The sequence below is a fragment of the Eublepharis macularius genome, chromosome 18 (assembly GCF_028583425.1).
Source record: "Eublepharis macularius isolate TG4126 chromosome 18, MPM_Emac_v1.0, whole genome shotgun sequence".
In the NCBI taxonomy this organism is placed as follows: Eukaryota; Metazoa; Chordata; class Lepidosauria; order Squamata; family Eublepharidae; genus Eublepharis; species Eublepharis macularius.
The window spans coordinates 10,697,781-10,715,325 of NC_072807.1; the positions used below are offsets into that span (position 1 = coordinate 10,697,781).

Sequence of the window (17,545 nt, forward strand, 5' to 3'; positions counted from 1 at the left end):
TGGCACTCACCTTCATGAGTTCATAGGGGTCACCTTTACCATGTGAAAAAGGACTGTAGTGAATGCCATCCACAATAGTATGTTTGGGAGTCACACACTGCTCCATATTTGGTTCATCCAAACGGTGGTTCTGGTAGGAATAACCTCTAAGGTTCTTCACAGGAAGCAAATTATAGACCTGAAAGCAAAGAATAATTCAATGTGATATAAAATATTCCTGTCCAGCTAGTAGTCACCATGCCTCCAAATTCGTCCTCACTAGAGACCAAGTTGAGCTCTGGATGGGGACAATGGCTGCCCATCAGGATGGAAACATGGCTGCTACTTTCTAGCTGTTTCCAGGCCAGTTCCAAAAATAAAGAGAGACCAGGATGTCTTGGCATGACCAAGATATCCTGGTCTGTATCCTTGAGTGGCAGCTGTATCACCATTCTCTTGGGAGACTGAACTGGAGGCCATGGACCAGAGAGGGTGTTGCCAAGGGCCACCCCCCTCCTGTTATGGGGCCTGCCATGGACTGTGTCAGTTTCCTGCACTGCTATTGTAAAGCTCCACCAAAGACTCTGTTTGGGGGCAGCATTGCCCTTGCCTGTTTCCTGATATTTCTGCTCTATTATTTATGCCTGTTTCCTGCCTCCATGGACACTTGCCTCACTTGGGCACAAAGCCATGCCGCCAGCAGCACAGTGCCAGCCGGGGGGACTCCCCACGAGCCTGGCCAGGTGCCCCTTGGTCAGTTCCTGTGGAGACTCTCTTGCAGGTCGGTCACTGGGTCTGCCCTTGCCTCCAGGCAGTCTGCTAGCAAGCCCAAGCTGTGCCAAGGCAGAAGCCATGTTCCCAGGCAGCAAAAGACCAACATGAACAGCTTGCTCTGAGAAGCCATTTCGTAAACGCGTGCCTGTCACGTCCGCAGCAGCCAGCCTCACCCTGCTATGCATATCTTGGAAGCCGCCCCAGAATGGAAGCTAAGTGCCGCCTGTCCTGAACACCTAATGGACGCATCTCAATACAACCTCCACATTCCAGAGCTGATGCTATCCTGGAAGATACAATCAACCCACCCGGCACTCCCCTCCCCTCCTTTGTCCCCTCTTCTCGAGGTGTCACAAACAATCATATGTTCAGATCCTAAAGTGGCCCATTAAGGATAGTTGTAGACCCATTAAGCCTTTGTTTCCTCCGTGAGAACCACAGGGAAAGGCATGCGCTTCAGGGTACGTTTTTGGGTACTTAAGCAGGCTTTCCCTGCCATGAGGAGCGCGCACCATTCCTATCTTGAACCCCGACCGTCTCTCTGTGGGTCTAGTGCAGGCATTAGATTTCGCCACGCTTCACTGCTGCATCTTGATTCCATGCCGTGACCAGGTGAGTATTGCCCCGTTCCGTCAATCTCAAGTGGGCTCTCCTGCTAATCCAAATGGCTCTATTTTTCCTACTCTTTATTTCCTAGTTCTTGTGTGTACCTTGCTTGTGTGTGCTATTGTAGGCTTACGCAACGTTACTAGTAAAATACATTTTATCTTTATTAGTCTTGCCTCCTTATTGCACGAGAAATCTGGAAGAGGGACTCTGGTATAAGCTGGTTAAGATCCACACTAATTAAAACCCAGACTGCAAGCTAATTCCCCTATAAAATAGCAGTTCTGGTAACAAGGGGTGGCCATATTAGGCCATTTTTTGTATACCTGGAATAGATTGTAGCATCTCTTCCAGATGTGGCAATTTCCCCCAGAGGTTTGGCAAAGTGGCCTCAATTAATTCCACCTCTGCCAAAACTTTTTAGAGCAGAAATCTGAAGCGGGGGCTTCCTGTTTCACAGCTCACTTGCTGATCTACTGTGCTACACCGTCTCACAATAATGATGATATTCAAAACACTCAAGATCCACATCAGGTTTCCCATCTAACTTGAGTTGAACTGGAGAGCACAATGCAAAATCTTGTGTTCCGTTCCAGTTCCATTATTGGGCCCCCGTAGTTAGTGTGACGTATAGAAAGTCCTGTGTACGAAGAGGAAGGAAAAAGATCCTCCAGGGGGCAGCAAACTCTAGCTAGCCACGACTGTAGGTGGAGTACCTTCCTTCAAAAGGGGCTTTTCCTCGTCTGTCTGCTGAACGCTATTCTTCAGCTTTTCTTCGAGAACTCTACACAAACTCTCTCAACTAGTAAGGCTGCTAGTGTCTCTCCTCTCTTTCGTCTCTAGTTTGTTAGTTCCAAAAATAGACCTTAATCAGAACAGTGTCCTGGTTGCTGCTTAGGCACTCGGCCAACAGTTAGGAGAAGGTCTTCCAGTTAGCATTGCCAGGTCCCTATACCCTCCTGCCAGCAGTGAGGTGTGGAAGCACTCTGACACCTGTGTCATGACATCACCCCCGGAAGTGATGTCATCACACCGCCCATGGGAGCGCTGCCACGCTCCATGTGGGGCCAATTCACTTTCAGGGGTGACATCATTGCACCCCTTGCGCTCACATGGTGTGAGTTCCTGGGGTGCCTGCCGATGCTGGACAACCTCTGGGAGTCTGCTACCTCCCACTGACCATTGGTGGGTTGGTGGGCAAGGAGTTTGCCCACCACAAGCCGGCACCTGGGAACCCTACCTCTAATAGCTTTGATGAACATTTTCAGAAAGGTGCTGATGTTCAGAAAACAGCTTGGGACCCTACTGTGTATAAATACTCCCCCCCTCCCCGCATGGCATATTTTTGTTTATGATTTGTGGGATAGCTGAACCTCCTTCCACAAAGGGAGATGAAGGGTTTGCCGTCTCTGGATGAATTACACTCATCCTGAACGTATCTTACCGCCCCCCTCCCCCCGAGCAGTTTTTCATCTGTTTTACAGGTTTGTTTATTAAGGCAGATGGGTGGGAGGAATTAATATATCTGACTAATATATTCAACAACAGCACCTCATATATTCATTAGCAAGATTTTTGGGCATTGAAGAGATCGCATTTCTTTCCAAGATGCAGCTTGGACTCACAGTACGAGGTGAGAGCTCAGCTTCAGGTTTCAGAACGCTCTTATCAACAGCACGGATAGCACAAAGGGAATCTTTGTAGGCCGCAAGATGGAGCTGTGTCTTGCTGTTGGGCAGGCCTTCGGCAGCCGAAAACGACAATTTCACCTGCAAAAATAGAAGGTCACTGGACAATCACATATACAGCAGCATAAAAAAAATGTATCCTGGATTTGGCTTGGGCTCCCCTCTCATGTCGTTAACCTTTCAGTAGTTCACTAGCTCTACCTATAAAAGTGTTTCCTACCAGGTGACTAGTTTGCCAAATGAAGAGCCCTGTTAGTTTAATTATTTTTTTTAGCCTTCTATTTGTAATACAATAATTTTGTTGATATCAGAATGGCATCTGGTACCCATACCCAGGACACAATTCTATGTTTCACATCTGAATGCCAGCCAATGATCCTATCCCCACTCCTCTTTCAACGAGGGAACAAAAATGCAAAATATTGTACTGTGATATGTTCCTTGAAGGAATGAAAATTGGTGTTCATGTTCAGGGCACCATTCTACATCTTAAGTTTGAAATCACATGTTAACAAGAGAGCTAGATAAATGCAAAACACACTGCAGTGCAATATTTAACATAATAGAGAGACCACAGAGAAATATGGTATGAATATTTGCAACATAAATTTCCACCAGATGTCCAAAACTCTGGCAAATTGGCCAACACTGTGTAATCTGCCTTGAGACTCAGTAAAAAAGGCAGACTATAAATAAATAAATAAATAAATTAGAAATCACGTTTTAGTTATCCAAACTGTAATTTGTGACCCTTAAGTCATTTAAGTTGCACACAGAATGGCAAGTAGCTAATTTTAAATTGCTTTGATGCATCTGCTCCTGTTAAATGTTACGGTAACTGGATAAAAAGAGACAAAACAAGGGCGTCTTACCCAAGCCCTCTTGTGAAAAGTCCCCCCTTGCTGGAGTTTGCAGAGTTTAACACCAAGGCAACTGGCGCATAGATGGGCTTACATGCTCCTTTCCCTAGAGCTGCCATGACTCCTACCATGGCCAGAGGCATTGTGTCATCTACACCTCCAGCATATCTGCCATGTGCTATGAATTTCTTGCTGCAGTGTGTAGCGTACCTCTGAGAACATGCAGAGGGAACCTGTTTTGCTGACTGGCTGCTAGCTGCTTATGTCGCAGGTGTTTTGGTTACCATTTCCTGGCCAGCCTGTGAACATGGCCTTGAAGTTCCAGCCGAGACTGCACCAACATCCTAAGAGACTGAGCAGATCTCATCCTTCCCCTCCTCCCCTCTCTCCTGACTCCATGACCCAGTGCGCCAAAATCCTAATGGGCTTTCTTTCCTATTGGGGGCGGGGAGTTTGCCCTATAATTAACCTTGCTTTGCTACCATGCATCACTTCAGCCAATGGTCCTGTCTGACCCTCTTGATACTGGTATTCTTCCTTAATAAAGTAACTTTAACTCATACACCTGAGTGATGCAGTGAAGTGCTTGGGGAAAATACGTGGCAAGACCTGACACATTGCGTTGGCAGTGGCAATTTTTTTTAAAAAAGCTGATGTTGGCTACATTCATACGTTCCAGGAAAAACCAAGATGTGATGTAGGGTAGCTCTAGGAATCACTGGAAACTCTATGGCAATCTTTTTGTTTTTATCATAGTTTCCAACAATTCCTAGAGCTACCATACCATAGAGTTTCCAGCGATTCCTAGAGGTATCCTATATCATCTCCAGGTTTTCCCCAGAAGTGACATAGGGATGCAACCGACGTCACAAATACCCACGTCCCTATCCTCAACCCTCCCAATGGTTGCTAGGCTTGACCTGGAAGCCCTGCCATTTGCTCACTCTCTTACACCAGTTCTGCAATGAAAGAAGCAGTCATTTTGTGTATGCACTGGGACTGGAAGTGTTTGGTGTACTTCCATTTACCTTATTTGAAAAGCAGTTTTCAACAGCAAATTCTATAGTGTCAGCAACAAGTTCTCCACTGGGCAGAATGACATATAGAAACAAGTTCAATACAGGAGCAGTTTTGATGTCCACAGAGAGATCCAGAAGAAACATTCCTTTGGCTAGTGGATTGAAAAACAAATCGGGGGGGAGGGGGGAGAGAGAGAGAGAGAGAGAGAGAGAGAGAGAGAGAGAGAGAGAGAGAGAGAGAGTACTTTGGACTGACGTTCAGCTGCTGGTTGAGGGGACTTTGAAGTACAAACCGGAAGTTAAATTTCCCTCCCCCAGGCAATCCCTTGACTCCCCCCCCCTTCCCTCCCTTTATCCCTGTAGGCAAGGGCCAAAAGGTATGTACAGATGACGAGAGAGCAAGATGGCCATTGCTCCGAGCAGATTTTCTTTCTGTTCTGGACAAGGAAGGGGTAGTGTATTTCCCTGGAGATGCTGAAAGGGGAGGGCACCTCACCGCGTATGAAAACAGCACCTGTTCCTCTCCCAGCCGGCAAGCACCTTTGGATGAAGGGGAAGAAGCAGAGGAAGGCGGGAAGCATTTACCTTTTCCATTCTCCACAGGCTCCGCATGGATCCCAGATTCCACAATACCTCCCTTGGCCATCACCTGCATGGAAAAAAGGAAATGCTGGCAGTGGAAATGGCATGTGGGAGGCTAACCTGTCCAACGCCACATGCTAGGGGTGCTACCCTCAGGGCTCGAGGAGGTTCCAGAAATGCCTCACCAGATCCTGTATAGTAAACTGAGACTTAGAATTCTGGATTTGAAGCAATTCCAGCAAAAGAAATAAAATTGCAAGACTGGTATCTGAAGTATAACAAAGATATGGTATTGCCTGGCCCCAAAGGCCAAACCAGTTGTCACTGCAGCAGCTACCACCTATAACTCCAGGGCTAGGGCTGCCAAATCTCTGGTGGGGGGGCAACTGGTCCCCATTGCCCAATGCAGCTCGTATTGGCAGCATGAGAAAAGTTTTTATTCACTGTCCGTCTTCTGTGCAGCCCCACATGGGACTGCGCCTGCGCAGGCCTGCCGACCGGATTTTTCTTTACTAGCAAACGTCCACTAGGGGGCGCACGTCCGATCCAAAGCGCATGCACGGCCGTTTCCCGCCCGAGCGATATTGGGCGACGTCGCCCCCTTTCCCCTCAGTTTCTTCTTTGCCGCCAACCGGTGAAGATCTAGCTGTCCGCTTTTCTGAGGAAACTTTTTTCTGAGGAGAAGATGTCTGAGAAGTCGCTTTTTAAGCGTTGTTCCACCTGTGCCACGAAGATGACGAGGACGGACGGTCACTCCGTGTGCCTCGAGTGCCTGGGAGAAGGGCACATCGTCGGTAAATGTGAGCACTGCCAACGGTTCACCCCGAAGGCGAGGGCTGAGAGGGCGAATAGGCTGAATGTCCTGTTGTGGAGAAGGGCGATGCGGGCGTCGGGGGCTCCAGGTACCCCGGGGGGACCTCCACCGGCTGGTGGGACGGTTGACACCCCCCCTGAAACGGAATCTGTCCGAAGGGCCGCTTCCACTTCGCGTTCCCGCTCGCCGGATCGCCGCCAAGCCCAACACCCGACCCCGGATCCGAAGGAGGCTGCGAGTTCCGCGTCGGGTCGCAAGCATTCCATGACCCCGGATCCGAAGGAGGCTGCGAGTTCCGCGTCGGGTCGCAAGCGCTCCACTCCGCAGTCGGATCCGACTCAGAAGCGGCACCGTTCCAGGTCCCCGTCGAGGTCGGAACCGACCGCCACATCGGCTCCGAAGGTGCCGAGGACTTCTTCAGATCCGAACATTCCGGCTGGGTTGGTTCCCAAGCCGTCGGATCCGACTCCGACGTCATCAACTCCGAAGCCCACTGAATCGGCTCGCACTGGTCGTGTTCCGAAGACGGGCTCTCGGTTGGATCCGAAGGTTTCGGATCCGTTGTCTGTGTCACCGGCTCCGATTGACCGGAACCGAAGCTCCGATCCGACTTCAGAAGTCAAAGAAAAAATCTAAGCACCAGCAGTCGACGTCGGTCCAGATGGATGAGGTCCTCTGGGAGAAGCCCTCGACCCCATCACCGGACCTGTCATCCCCGTTGCACCACTCCACTGATGGCGATGGTGACCTACCCGACGCTCCACCTCGGGCTGCTGAGACGTGGCATGCCGATGACTATATGGTGAGGGGGTTCCGGCCTTACCACCTTCCTTGGAGTGGCTACGACAGAGAGGGCTCCCTGTATGCCAGCTCTCCATCGTTTGGCAGGGAGTATTGGGGTGACACTAGGAGTGAGTTCTCCCACTATGGTTCTCCTAGACGCGTCTCACCTTACCTACGTGCAGAGCCTTATCAGTGCCCGAGTCCTAGCCCGCCATCTGACCCGTCGCCAGATGACATCATCATTGGGACTGGTCGTGTGTCACCCTCTGAGGACTATCAGCTATACTCGGAGCAGATGGTCAGGATGGCCCGTTCTCTCGACATCGAGATATCGGCTGTGGATCCTAAGCCAAAGGACAAGATTCTGCAATACGTCCAGTCCGGCAAACCTCCGACTATTGCCTTCCCGTTCTCCGAGGGCTTGGTGGAAATCATTCACGACATTTGTGAGAAGCCGGCCTCTGTGTACCCGACATCCCGCAAGCTGGAGGCCCTGTACAAGACACGGGATGACGTTTGTGCATACCTCTTTGCACATCCGCCTCCCTCTTCCCTCATTACGGAGGAAATGCAGACCCGCCAACGCCAGGGGTCTTATGCAGTGCCCATTGACAAGGAGAGCAGGAAACTGGACTCCCTGGGCAAGAAATTATACTCCTCTGCTGCCCTGACGCTGAAGATCTCTAACTATTCAGCCATCATGGGGGCGTACCAGATATTTCTCTGGAACCGTATGGCGGCCTTCATGGAAAAACTGCCGGCAGACCAGAGGGTGTTGGCAAAGGTGATCCTCGATGAGGCCCTGTGGCTGTCTCGGCAACAATAAACGCGGGCCGTGACACTGTTGATACCTCTGCAAGGGCACTAGCTTCCTCCGTCGTCCTCCGCAGACACGACTGCGCTGCCGATCGAGACACGTAATAAGGTTGAGAATCTGCCCTTTGAGGGTCAATCCCTGTTCTCATCCAAGACGGATGACTACCTCTCCCAAAAACGCAAAGATCGGCTGACAGCCCGTTCCTACGGCATCCTCCCGACCAGACCGTCTGCCGAAAATCGGTTCCAGTATCGCCCTTCACAGGGCTATCGTGGTCGGCAACAGCGATACCAGCCGTATCCCCGTTATGGGTCCTGCAGGCAATTCCAGCAGCCTGCAAGTTCCTTTCAGCGCTGGAGAGCTAGCTACCGCCCTCGTCGCGGTCCCCAAGCCCACGATGCCAAAGAGTCAGCAACGCAGCCAAAGCAGTTCTGACTAGAATTTGAACAGTCTGTGATGTTTGGGAACAGATTGGTTCAATTTGCCTCTGCATGGGCAGAAATTACATCCGATAGTTGGGTTCTTAAAATCGTTAATGTTGGATATAAAATTCAGTTTGATGTTTACCCAGTGTTGTCTCTTCCTGACCACTCAATACAATCCTCTTCTCATAACTTACAGGCTGAGGTTGTAGCACTGCTAGAGAAAGGGGCTGTGTGGGAGGTGCTCCCTCAGGACCCCCCCTTAGGCTTTTTCTCCAGGATGTTCTTGGTAGACAAGAAAGATGGAGGGGTACGACCCATCTTAGACCTACGGGAACTGAATAAATTCGTTCTCGTCAAGAGGTCCAGGATGCTTACCTTGAACATGGTCCTCCAGTTAATGCCCGAGGACATGTGGTTCGCTGTCCTGGACCTCAAGGATGCATATTTTCATATTGCCATCCATCCTGATCATTGGAAGTACTTTAGATTTCTTTGTAACAATAAGGCCTACCATTACCGAGTGCTTCCCTTTGGTCTATCAACAGCCCCACGAGTTTTTTCTAAGTGTATGGCTGTGGTAGTGGCTTATTTGAGGGAACAGGGTTGTACCATCTATCCCTACCTTGACGATTGGCTCCTAGCAGCTCCCTCTGCTGATGCACTCCTGGCCCAGATTCGTACAGTGATGCTCACCTGCTCCCGGTTAGGGCTTTTGGTTAACTTGCAAAAGTCTAACCTTACCCCGTCCAAGAGAATACTGTTTATCGGTATGGAATTTGATGGTGGCGTGAACAGAGGTTTTCTCCCCAGGGAGCGTGCGTTAAGAATTGGCAGGATGGTGAACCTTTTTTTCCAAGTGCAGGTTCCAATCCGTGACTGCGATCCAGAGGCTACTGGGCCTCATGGCCTCGTCTACAGCTGTCACCCCTATGGCCCGGTTGCACATGCGACCTCTCCAGCTGTGGTTCCTGTCGGTTCATGATTTTGAACACGAGTCCCAGAATAAACGATACTCCATCCCCAGAGGGATTATCCGGGCCTTACGATGGTGGCTTGATGAGACTAACCTCCTTGGGGGTGTTGCGTTTGGGTCCATCCAGACCGAGATCACAATCTCGACTGATGCCTCCACAGTAGGATGGGGTGCCCAGTGTGGTGCCCTGAGGGCACATGGGATTTGGTCGGAGCAGGAAAGGAGAGATCATATTAACCTGCTAGAATTGAGAGCGGTCCGTTATGCCCTTATCGCATTCGCAGACACGCTGCAGCAGAAAGCGGTTCAGGTGCTCACAGACAATTGCACCACGATGTTCTACCTGAACAAACAAGGGGGCACTACATCCAAGGCCCTCTGCGACGAGGCCGTTCGGATCTGGAACTGGGCCGTGGACAGAGGCGTGTTCCTTCAGGTGGTCCATATTCCCGGCACCACCAATGTCATCGCAGACAAACTGAGTCGGATGCGATTCGACAGCTACGAATGGACTGTAGCAGACAATTACCTGAACGCCATCTTTTTGGACTGGGGGTTCCCGGACGTAGACCTCTTTGCGGCAGAGGCCAACAAGAAGGCTCCGCAATTCTGTTCCAGGGGAGGGCTAGGTCACCGCTCCCTGGGGGACGCATTCCAGATACGCTGGACAGGGCACCTGTTTTATGCCTTCCCTCCGTTCCCACTGCTGTCTCGGGTCGTCAGCAAGATCCAGAGGGATGGGCCGCACTTAATTCTGGTGGCCCCCTTCTGGCCCAGACAAGCATGGTTCCAACATGTCATGCAGCTTTCACAGGGGTCATATTATCGGTTCGCACTGAACCCGGACCTTCTGTCCGACAAAGGGGTTTGGTATCACGACCTACCCAAACTCAACCTCACTGCTTGGCACATTCGGGGACGGAGGGGATGTCTGACAGGGTAGCTGAAATTTTGCTGAATGCCCGTAGGGACACCACTCGCAGGTCGTACGCAGCTAAATGGAAGCGTTTTGAGGCCTGGGCTGCTGACACCGCAATTAATGTTTGGGATTGCCAGTTGTCTTTTATTTTTGAGTTCCTCCTGTCCCTAAAGGATGGGGGACTCTCTAATTCCTCTGTTAAAGTCTATTTGGCTGCCATTTCAGCCTTCCACCCTAAAATAGATGGGAAGACGGTGTTCTCCCACAGTTTGTCGAAGTCTTTTTTGAAGGGGTTGTATAATATGTTTCCACAAGTCAAGGAAATTGTTCCCCAATGGTCACTGCAGGTAGTGCTGACGGGACTTATGAAATCACCCTTCGAACCACTGGCTACTTGTGATTTAAAATGGTTGTCCTGTAAGGTGGCCTTTTTGGTAGCCATTACATCTGCCCGCAGGGTTAGCGAGCTTGCTGCCCTGAGGTGGGATTCTCCCTTTTTGAAGGTCCATCAAAATAAGGTGGTTCTCAGGCCGGATCTTCGTTTTAGGCCCAAGGCCCAAGGCTCAATTTCACACCTCGCAGGACATTGTCTTTCCTATCTTTTTTCCTGACCCTTCTGATAACTCTGAAAGGGCTTTACATTCCTTGGATGTGAGGAGGGCTATTTTATTTTACCTCCAACGTACATCGCAGTTTAGGAGTGCCAAACAACTGTTTGTGTGCTATTATGGGCCCAGGAAGGGAAAGGCTGCTACAGCCCAGTCAATTTCCCGTTGGGTCACTCAAACTGTTAAGAGCCTGCTACTCGCATGCTAAGTTACCTTGCCCTTTGGAAGTAACAGCTCATTCCACCAGAGCGCAAGCTGCTTCTGTGGCCTTCCTTAGGGGCGTGCCCTTGCAAGACATCTGCAGGGCTGCAACGTGGTCGTCTTCTGACACGTTCACTAAACATTACGCACTAGATGTGTGGGAAAGGAAAGAGGCTGCTGTTGGTAATGCAGTGCTTCAGTCTCTTTTTCGGTGAGAACACATGCCCGCCTCCTGGGTAAGTGGCTTGTGAGTCTCCCATGTGGGGCTGCACAGAAGACGGACAGTGAAAACAGAGTTGCGCTTACCGTAACTACTGTTCATTGACGTCTTCTGTGCAGACACACAACCCTCCCTCCTACCCCGCTGTGTTCTTCCAGATAATGTGAAGGCATTCGGCGGCAAAGGAGAAACTGAGGGGAAAGGGGGCGACGTCGCCCAATGTCGCTCGGGCGGGAAACGGCCGCGCATGCGCATTGGATCGGACGTGCGCCCCCTAGTGGATGTTTGCTAGTAAAGAAAAATCCGGTCGGCAGGCCTGCGCAGGCGCAGTCCCATGTGTGTCTGCACAGAAGACGTCAATGAACAGTAGTTACGGTAAGCGCAACTCTGGTTTCAATTCCATCAGTCCTTATTGGCATATAACAAAGAAAAGAGGATGGTCCAAAAGAAAAAGAACAAAATATAATATAAAACAGTTGAGTGATATCAGCGGTTGATTTCTGAAACTTCTCCTGGCGCAGCTTTATAGCAAGTTGTAAAAACTTTGCTACCTTCTCAGTTATATTGAAGAAGCAATCATTTAAAAGACAGCAAACCTCGTGGGAATCAGAAGAACTCCCATTATATTAGCTAAAATAGTGCTTAAATATTTAAAACGAATATCAACATCATAGACAAGAACATGTGGAATTGTCTTGATACAAACGGTATTGCAAAGACAGTGCCTGGCCACACATGCTCTCTTTTGAAATCTGCCGTATAAAATCACAGCTGGCAAAGCTTTAAATCTAGCTAAAGGAAAAGCTCAGTGTTGTCGTGGAATTTGCAGGGACTAAAAGTTTGGGGCCATATGATCCACTGCCAATGGAATCTGCAAACTCGAAGGAGAGCAAATTTTGTTAGCCATAATGTATAGATTTTGGAATTCAATATCCAAGATTCTACATTTAATCATTTGATATGCCCCCCAAAGTGGGAGCATAAACAATGAGTCGAGAAATGTTTTTAAAAACACAGCCCCTGGTACTTACCCGAAGTTCTTACTGGAAGTAAAACCACAGTTTCCAGAGATTCCGAGAGCTAATCTTGGCGGCTTCCAGTAAGAACCTTGGATAAGTTCATGAGGGTGCACTTAAAAAATTCTCCCATAATATTGCCCCCCCCAACCCTCCCACCAGGTGTCAGGTATTGCCTGGCGACCCTACAAGGGGCTGTGCTCCATCCCCTTCCCTTCCTCTGCCCCCGTCCATGGACTATCAAGTTAGGAGGATAAGGGAGCCAAGGGCCTGACTGTGCCTCGGAGAGAAGAGGGGGGGAAGGAGAGAGTTGATTCGCTTGTTTATAATATTTCTGGCCTGCTTTTCTTCCAAAGGGACCCAGTTCTGTTTCCCTCACTTGCTTGACACTTTTTAACATTGAAACCAGATCCCTGCCCGCTCCTCTTGCTTTACACAGAGCCGAGCAAGGAGGCTGTCTGCTGCCATTATGGCTGACCTTGGCCCTGCGTCTGATCTGCCATCAGGCGCCTCCAAACGGGCAGTTTCTATTGTGCAGCTTCAACATGCCCAACGGCTCCTCTGACAAGGCAGATAATGGTGCCATTTTCCAGCACAAAAGGGGAGTGCGGGAGCATGTGCACAATTTGCACACGTGAGGAAGGTGCCCTCTGCTTCCTCTCTGCCCCCAGCTACCTGCACCTACTTTGGCTCCTGGGGCTAGGGTTCACAGGTGCCTGCTGATGGCGGGCAAACTCCCAGGGGATTGCCACCTTACCCAGTGACCCACCAGTGGTCGGCAGGAGGTGGCAAGCTCCCAGAGGTTGTCTGCCACTGGCAGGGACCTCAGGAACATGTGCTGCGCATGCTCCCAAACGGGCGTGGCGACGTCACTTCCGGAAGTGACATTGCCACACTGGCTGCGGGAGTATTCCTGCACTTGGGTTTGGGGCTGAATCGGGCCCCGAACGGGATGAATTGTCCCCGCACAGAATGTGAGAGTGCTCCTGTGGCCAGTGTGACGACGTCACTTCCAGCGGTGACATTAGCACACGAAGACCTTGCCACCAGCACAAAGTGAGTGCCAGCCCCCCCTCCCAGTGGGAGGATATAGGGACCACGGCAACTCCACAACCAGTGGGAGATTGGGGGGCATGGGGAGCAGCAGTTGGCAACAGCATGACATAAGGTTGCCAGATCCTCTTACCCTCCCAGTGGGGGGGGAACCCCACTACTCACCTTGTGACACTTCTCGTGCATGTGCAATGCCCGTGCACACTCCTAGTGTGGTGTGATGACATCACTTCTGGGAGTGATGTCATTGTCCCCAGCAGTGGGCATGGCCACCTCCAGGCACAATGACGTCACTCCTGGAAGTGATGTCATCACGCCTGTGGGGAGAGCGTCCACTGCGAGCTGGACCAGGAGGTTTTTAACCTCTGGGGCCCATTCCTGGGGGCCTTCCCCCCACCCCCCGATGGCCAGGTACATGATGGCTGGGGGAAGAGATGGGAAGCAGGAAATCCCCTGCCCCCACCAGGGGACTGGCAGCCCTAACATGACATCACGAAGTGTCATCATCACGCCTCTCTAGAAATCACCAGAGACCTCTAGAGAGAACTGATGTCCCTTCCAGTTGTCCCCAGAAGTGACATTATTCTATTGACCCAATGGCCATTTTAGCCCTGATGCCGCTTCAGGGTGCAAGAGGTGGGATGAGGGAGCTCCCCTCCCACAGAGATCACTAATCCAGCTGGCCCAATAATTTCGCAGAGATCTGCCCCAGTCTTGCTAACCAGCCTCAGAAATCTGTTCTTCAAAATGGACTTTGGATAGGGCCTGGGACCTTCTCTGCCTCTGAGTTCTAGACCTACTCCAGAAGTTCCGTCACAGTTTTGGCCCATTTCATTAAAGTTAAGGTCATTCAGACTTACCAAATAATAGAAGTGAATCTTCTCTGCTACAGCATCCAGATTTAAGATGTAATATACTTTGAGTGGCTGAATATGCCCACAGCTTAAGGTCTCAGGAACAGAATCAATATGGATGTAGCTTTTACTTGGTGAATAGTGATAAAATGCTGTTTTAGTTGCACTTTGATGAGAAGGCGTGACCCAGTTCATATCGTAACAGTATTCTGGCGATTTATAAAGTGCCTAATGAAAAAGGGCCCAAAGATTTGGAAATATTATTTATTAATTTATTTTTATCATGATATGCTGTCTTTCTGCCACAATGACATTCAAAACAGCTTAAAATGCATTCAAAGCAAGGTTAGAACAATGTAAAATATACTGTAGCATGACAAAGAAGCAAAAACAAAAACATCAGTAAAACAAAACCTGGTAACTGTTGTAGCAGAAAAGAGCAAGAGTCCGGTAGCACCTATAAGACTAACAACATTTGTGGCAGGGTAGGAGCTTTTGTGAGTCACAGCTCTCTTCTTCAGATACTGTGACTCACAAAAAGCTCGTACTTTACTACACATTTTGAACATCTCGTAGGTGCTACTGGACTCTTACTGCTTTCTGCTGCTATAGACAGATGCCCATCTTGGTAACTGTTGTAAATTTGAAGCACCTTGCCTAAAAGAAAACACATAGTGATGTGAAAATAGCCATAAGCTCTGCATGCTGTGCTCAGGAAGGAAACATATTTTTCTAAAGACAAATGTTAGGAAGAACAGAAGATTTTGGCTCCACTGGCAAGTGGGGAAGATGGAAAGTTTTAATATTGCCGGCTGCAAACCCTAAAGATAATAGTGCAAAACGTAGGAGAATTTTGGTGGGCTTTAGAGACATTGCCCCTCAAACCTAGGATTGATCCCACAGGCTCCCACCCAATTGGGAGGGAAAGAGTTAAAACAGTTTGTCTGAATGAACTACCCATTTAAGATCACTGCTGGTAAAAAAAAAATGCAATGGTCCGGGGAAAACCATCACTTCTCTATAAGGTCAGCTCTTTGCCCAAGCCACATATGTGGCAGCTTAGACTGGCACAATGCAGAGGGCACAATGCTTCCCAAGTCTACACATGTAGTGGCTGGCTCCTGAGGCGCTGCTAGCATTAGTGGGGCTCAGGTTGCTCCCATGGGAGAGGCTGATGGGCAGTGTTCCTGCCCGAGGTGGCAAAATACCTTCGACCATCCTCGCCTCTCCAAGCAAACTATCAGCACCCTCAATGCCACAATGAAAAAGGATACAAATTAACAGGGCTCTTTTTCAGGGGGAACGTGGTGGAACGGCATTCCGGCACCTCTTGAAAATGGTCACATGGCCAGTGGCCCCGGCCCCTGATCTCCGGACAGAGAGGAGTTTAGATTGCCCTCCATGCCACTGGCGCGGAGAGCGATCTAAACTCCCCTCTGTTTGGAGATCAGGGGGCGGGGCCATCGGCCATGTGACCATTTTGGCCGAGGACGATTTAAACTTTAAAAAACTCCCCTCCCCCCTGTTCCAGCTGACCCAAAGTGACGTCATTGTGCGGTCCTGAGTTCCACCACTGAGTTCCAACACCTCTTTCCCCAGAAGAAAAGCCCTGCAAATTAAAGAGCAAGAAGTGCTAACAGAATGTCCTGCGTTTGCATTGCATTCAACTTGGAGTTGAAGTCTGAGCAGATGTGAGCAATATTATGTGCAAACATGTCACAATGGGCCAGAAAGACAATCCCTTGGGTGCGCTACATCCAAGAGCTCCTTCATCACCCGGAAAAGTAGTGTTGCTGGACAGCACTTGGTAGATCCTCTAGGGGCAAAAAAGTAGCCCCAGCCATGACGCATCACAACCACAGCCCAGCATCCCACAATCTCCCATAGGAAAGGGGCAGGCACTCCCATTCTTAGCAGGCCAACAATGAATGGAAGCATTCCCAGGCTGCGTTCAGACATAAAGAAAAACCATGGTTTATTTTAATGGTGAATAGTTCACGGAGCAAGGTTTGGGCTTGCTGGCAACCGCTCAAATCCTTGTTTGTCTTGACGATTGCCAGTTTCATTACCTCTGCTCTGGCCAGGTGTCTCTATAGGCGGAGTGTGTGTGAAGGTAGCCCAAAGGAATACACCAGGATTAAGCTATAGGATGTTGACATTCATATATCACTCAAAACCAAAGCTAAGGCCAGTTTCACACCATGAATTCAGATCCTGGACCGTTTCCACACGTCTTTCCTCCTCACAGAAAACCACACAAAACTCACAGAACAACAGCATCTTCAAGGCCTGATTGCCTGTCATGACTCCGTTTCGTGGCATGATGACTTCAGAAATCGCACCATGAAACGGAATCATGACGGGAAATCGTGCCATGAAGATGCCGTCATTTTTTGAGTTATGCACAATTTTGTGCAAGGGAAAGATGTGTGGAAACAGCTGTCAGGTCTGCTACCCACAGTACTGTCATATTATTTTCCTCAGTTGTGTGTTTCACTACTGTAACTTTCCAGTGTTGTTTGTCTGCAGGTTTCAGAAGACAGCTGTGGTTCCCAGGACAGTCTTATCGAGCCTGGCTAGCCACAGACCTTGGAGGAGTTACTTTCACATTCCCAAACCTCTACAATAGCTGGACATATGGGGGGGGGGTGGAAAGGAGGATTTGATATACTGCAGCATGTAACTAACACACCATTCTCAACAAGGCTTTGTGTTCAGCCAGAAGCTTTGTTTGGATTACCGATGGACACTTGTACTTTGAATATAATCTTTCAATAAATAACCTTTGACTCAAGAGACCTTGGATTTCTTGCTGCAAGGGGGTAGGAGATGAAATCAGAGTAACTTGAACTCCATAGACTGACAACAGCCCTGGTTTGGCAGGTCTCAAAGCCCTGTTCTCAAGGTACAATGAACATACTTTAGATCTGTGCATAGTGTACACGTGATTCTTTGTATCTGCATTAAATTATTCTCTTGCTGCTGTCAATGCATGTGTGATACGAGCCACACATGTATCCAGGAATTGGTCCCTGATTTCATTTGTAAAGTGAATGTGTATTGGCTCTTTCTTACAAACAGATGTAGGCACATTTAGGTAGGATGTACGTGCATTCAATGTAACATGTGGACAGAGCTCAAACAATCAGTTAGTGAAACGGTTTGTATTTGGACAATTATGTTAACTCTAGATAATTACAATTAAACCAAGGTTTCACCTCTCATCTGAAGTGAGCTGAACTGTAGTTAATAAGTCAACTTCAAATGATGGTTTCATATAATACCTAGAGGACTGAACTGAGAGCGAAAATCTATGTTGCCAATTACCTGGGGATGCTCAAGTGAAAGATTTTA

General features: G+C 49.2%; 1 protein-coding gene across 1 annotated transcript in view; it reads right to left on the bottom strand.

Moving 5' to 3' along the window:
- Positions 1–17,545, bottom strand: part of LOC129345354 (alpha-2-macroglobulin-like) — an 80,279-nt gene that overhangs the window by 39,942 nt on the left and 22,792 nt on the right. Inside the window, exons 12-16 of the mRNA XM_055002473.1 lie at positions 14,198–14,419; positions 5,512–5,575; positions 4,936–5,078; positions 2,985–3,128; positions 11–178 (exon numbers count right to left, since the gene is read on the bottom strand). Coding sequence (XP_054858448.1) covers positions 11–178; positions 2,985–3,128; positions 4,936–5,078; positions 5,512–5,575; positions 14,198–14,419 — 741 coding nt within the window. The remainder of the gene's footprint in view (positions 1–10; positions 179–2,984; positions 3,129–4,935; positions 5,079–5,511; positions 5,576–14,197; positions 14,420–17,545) is intronic.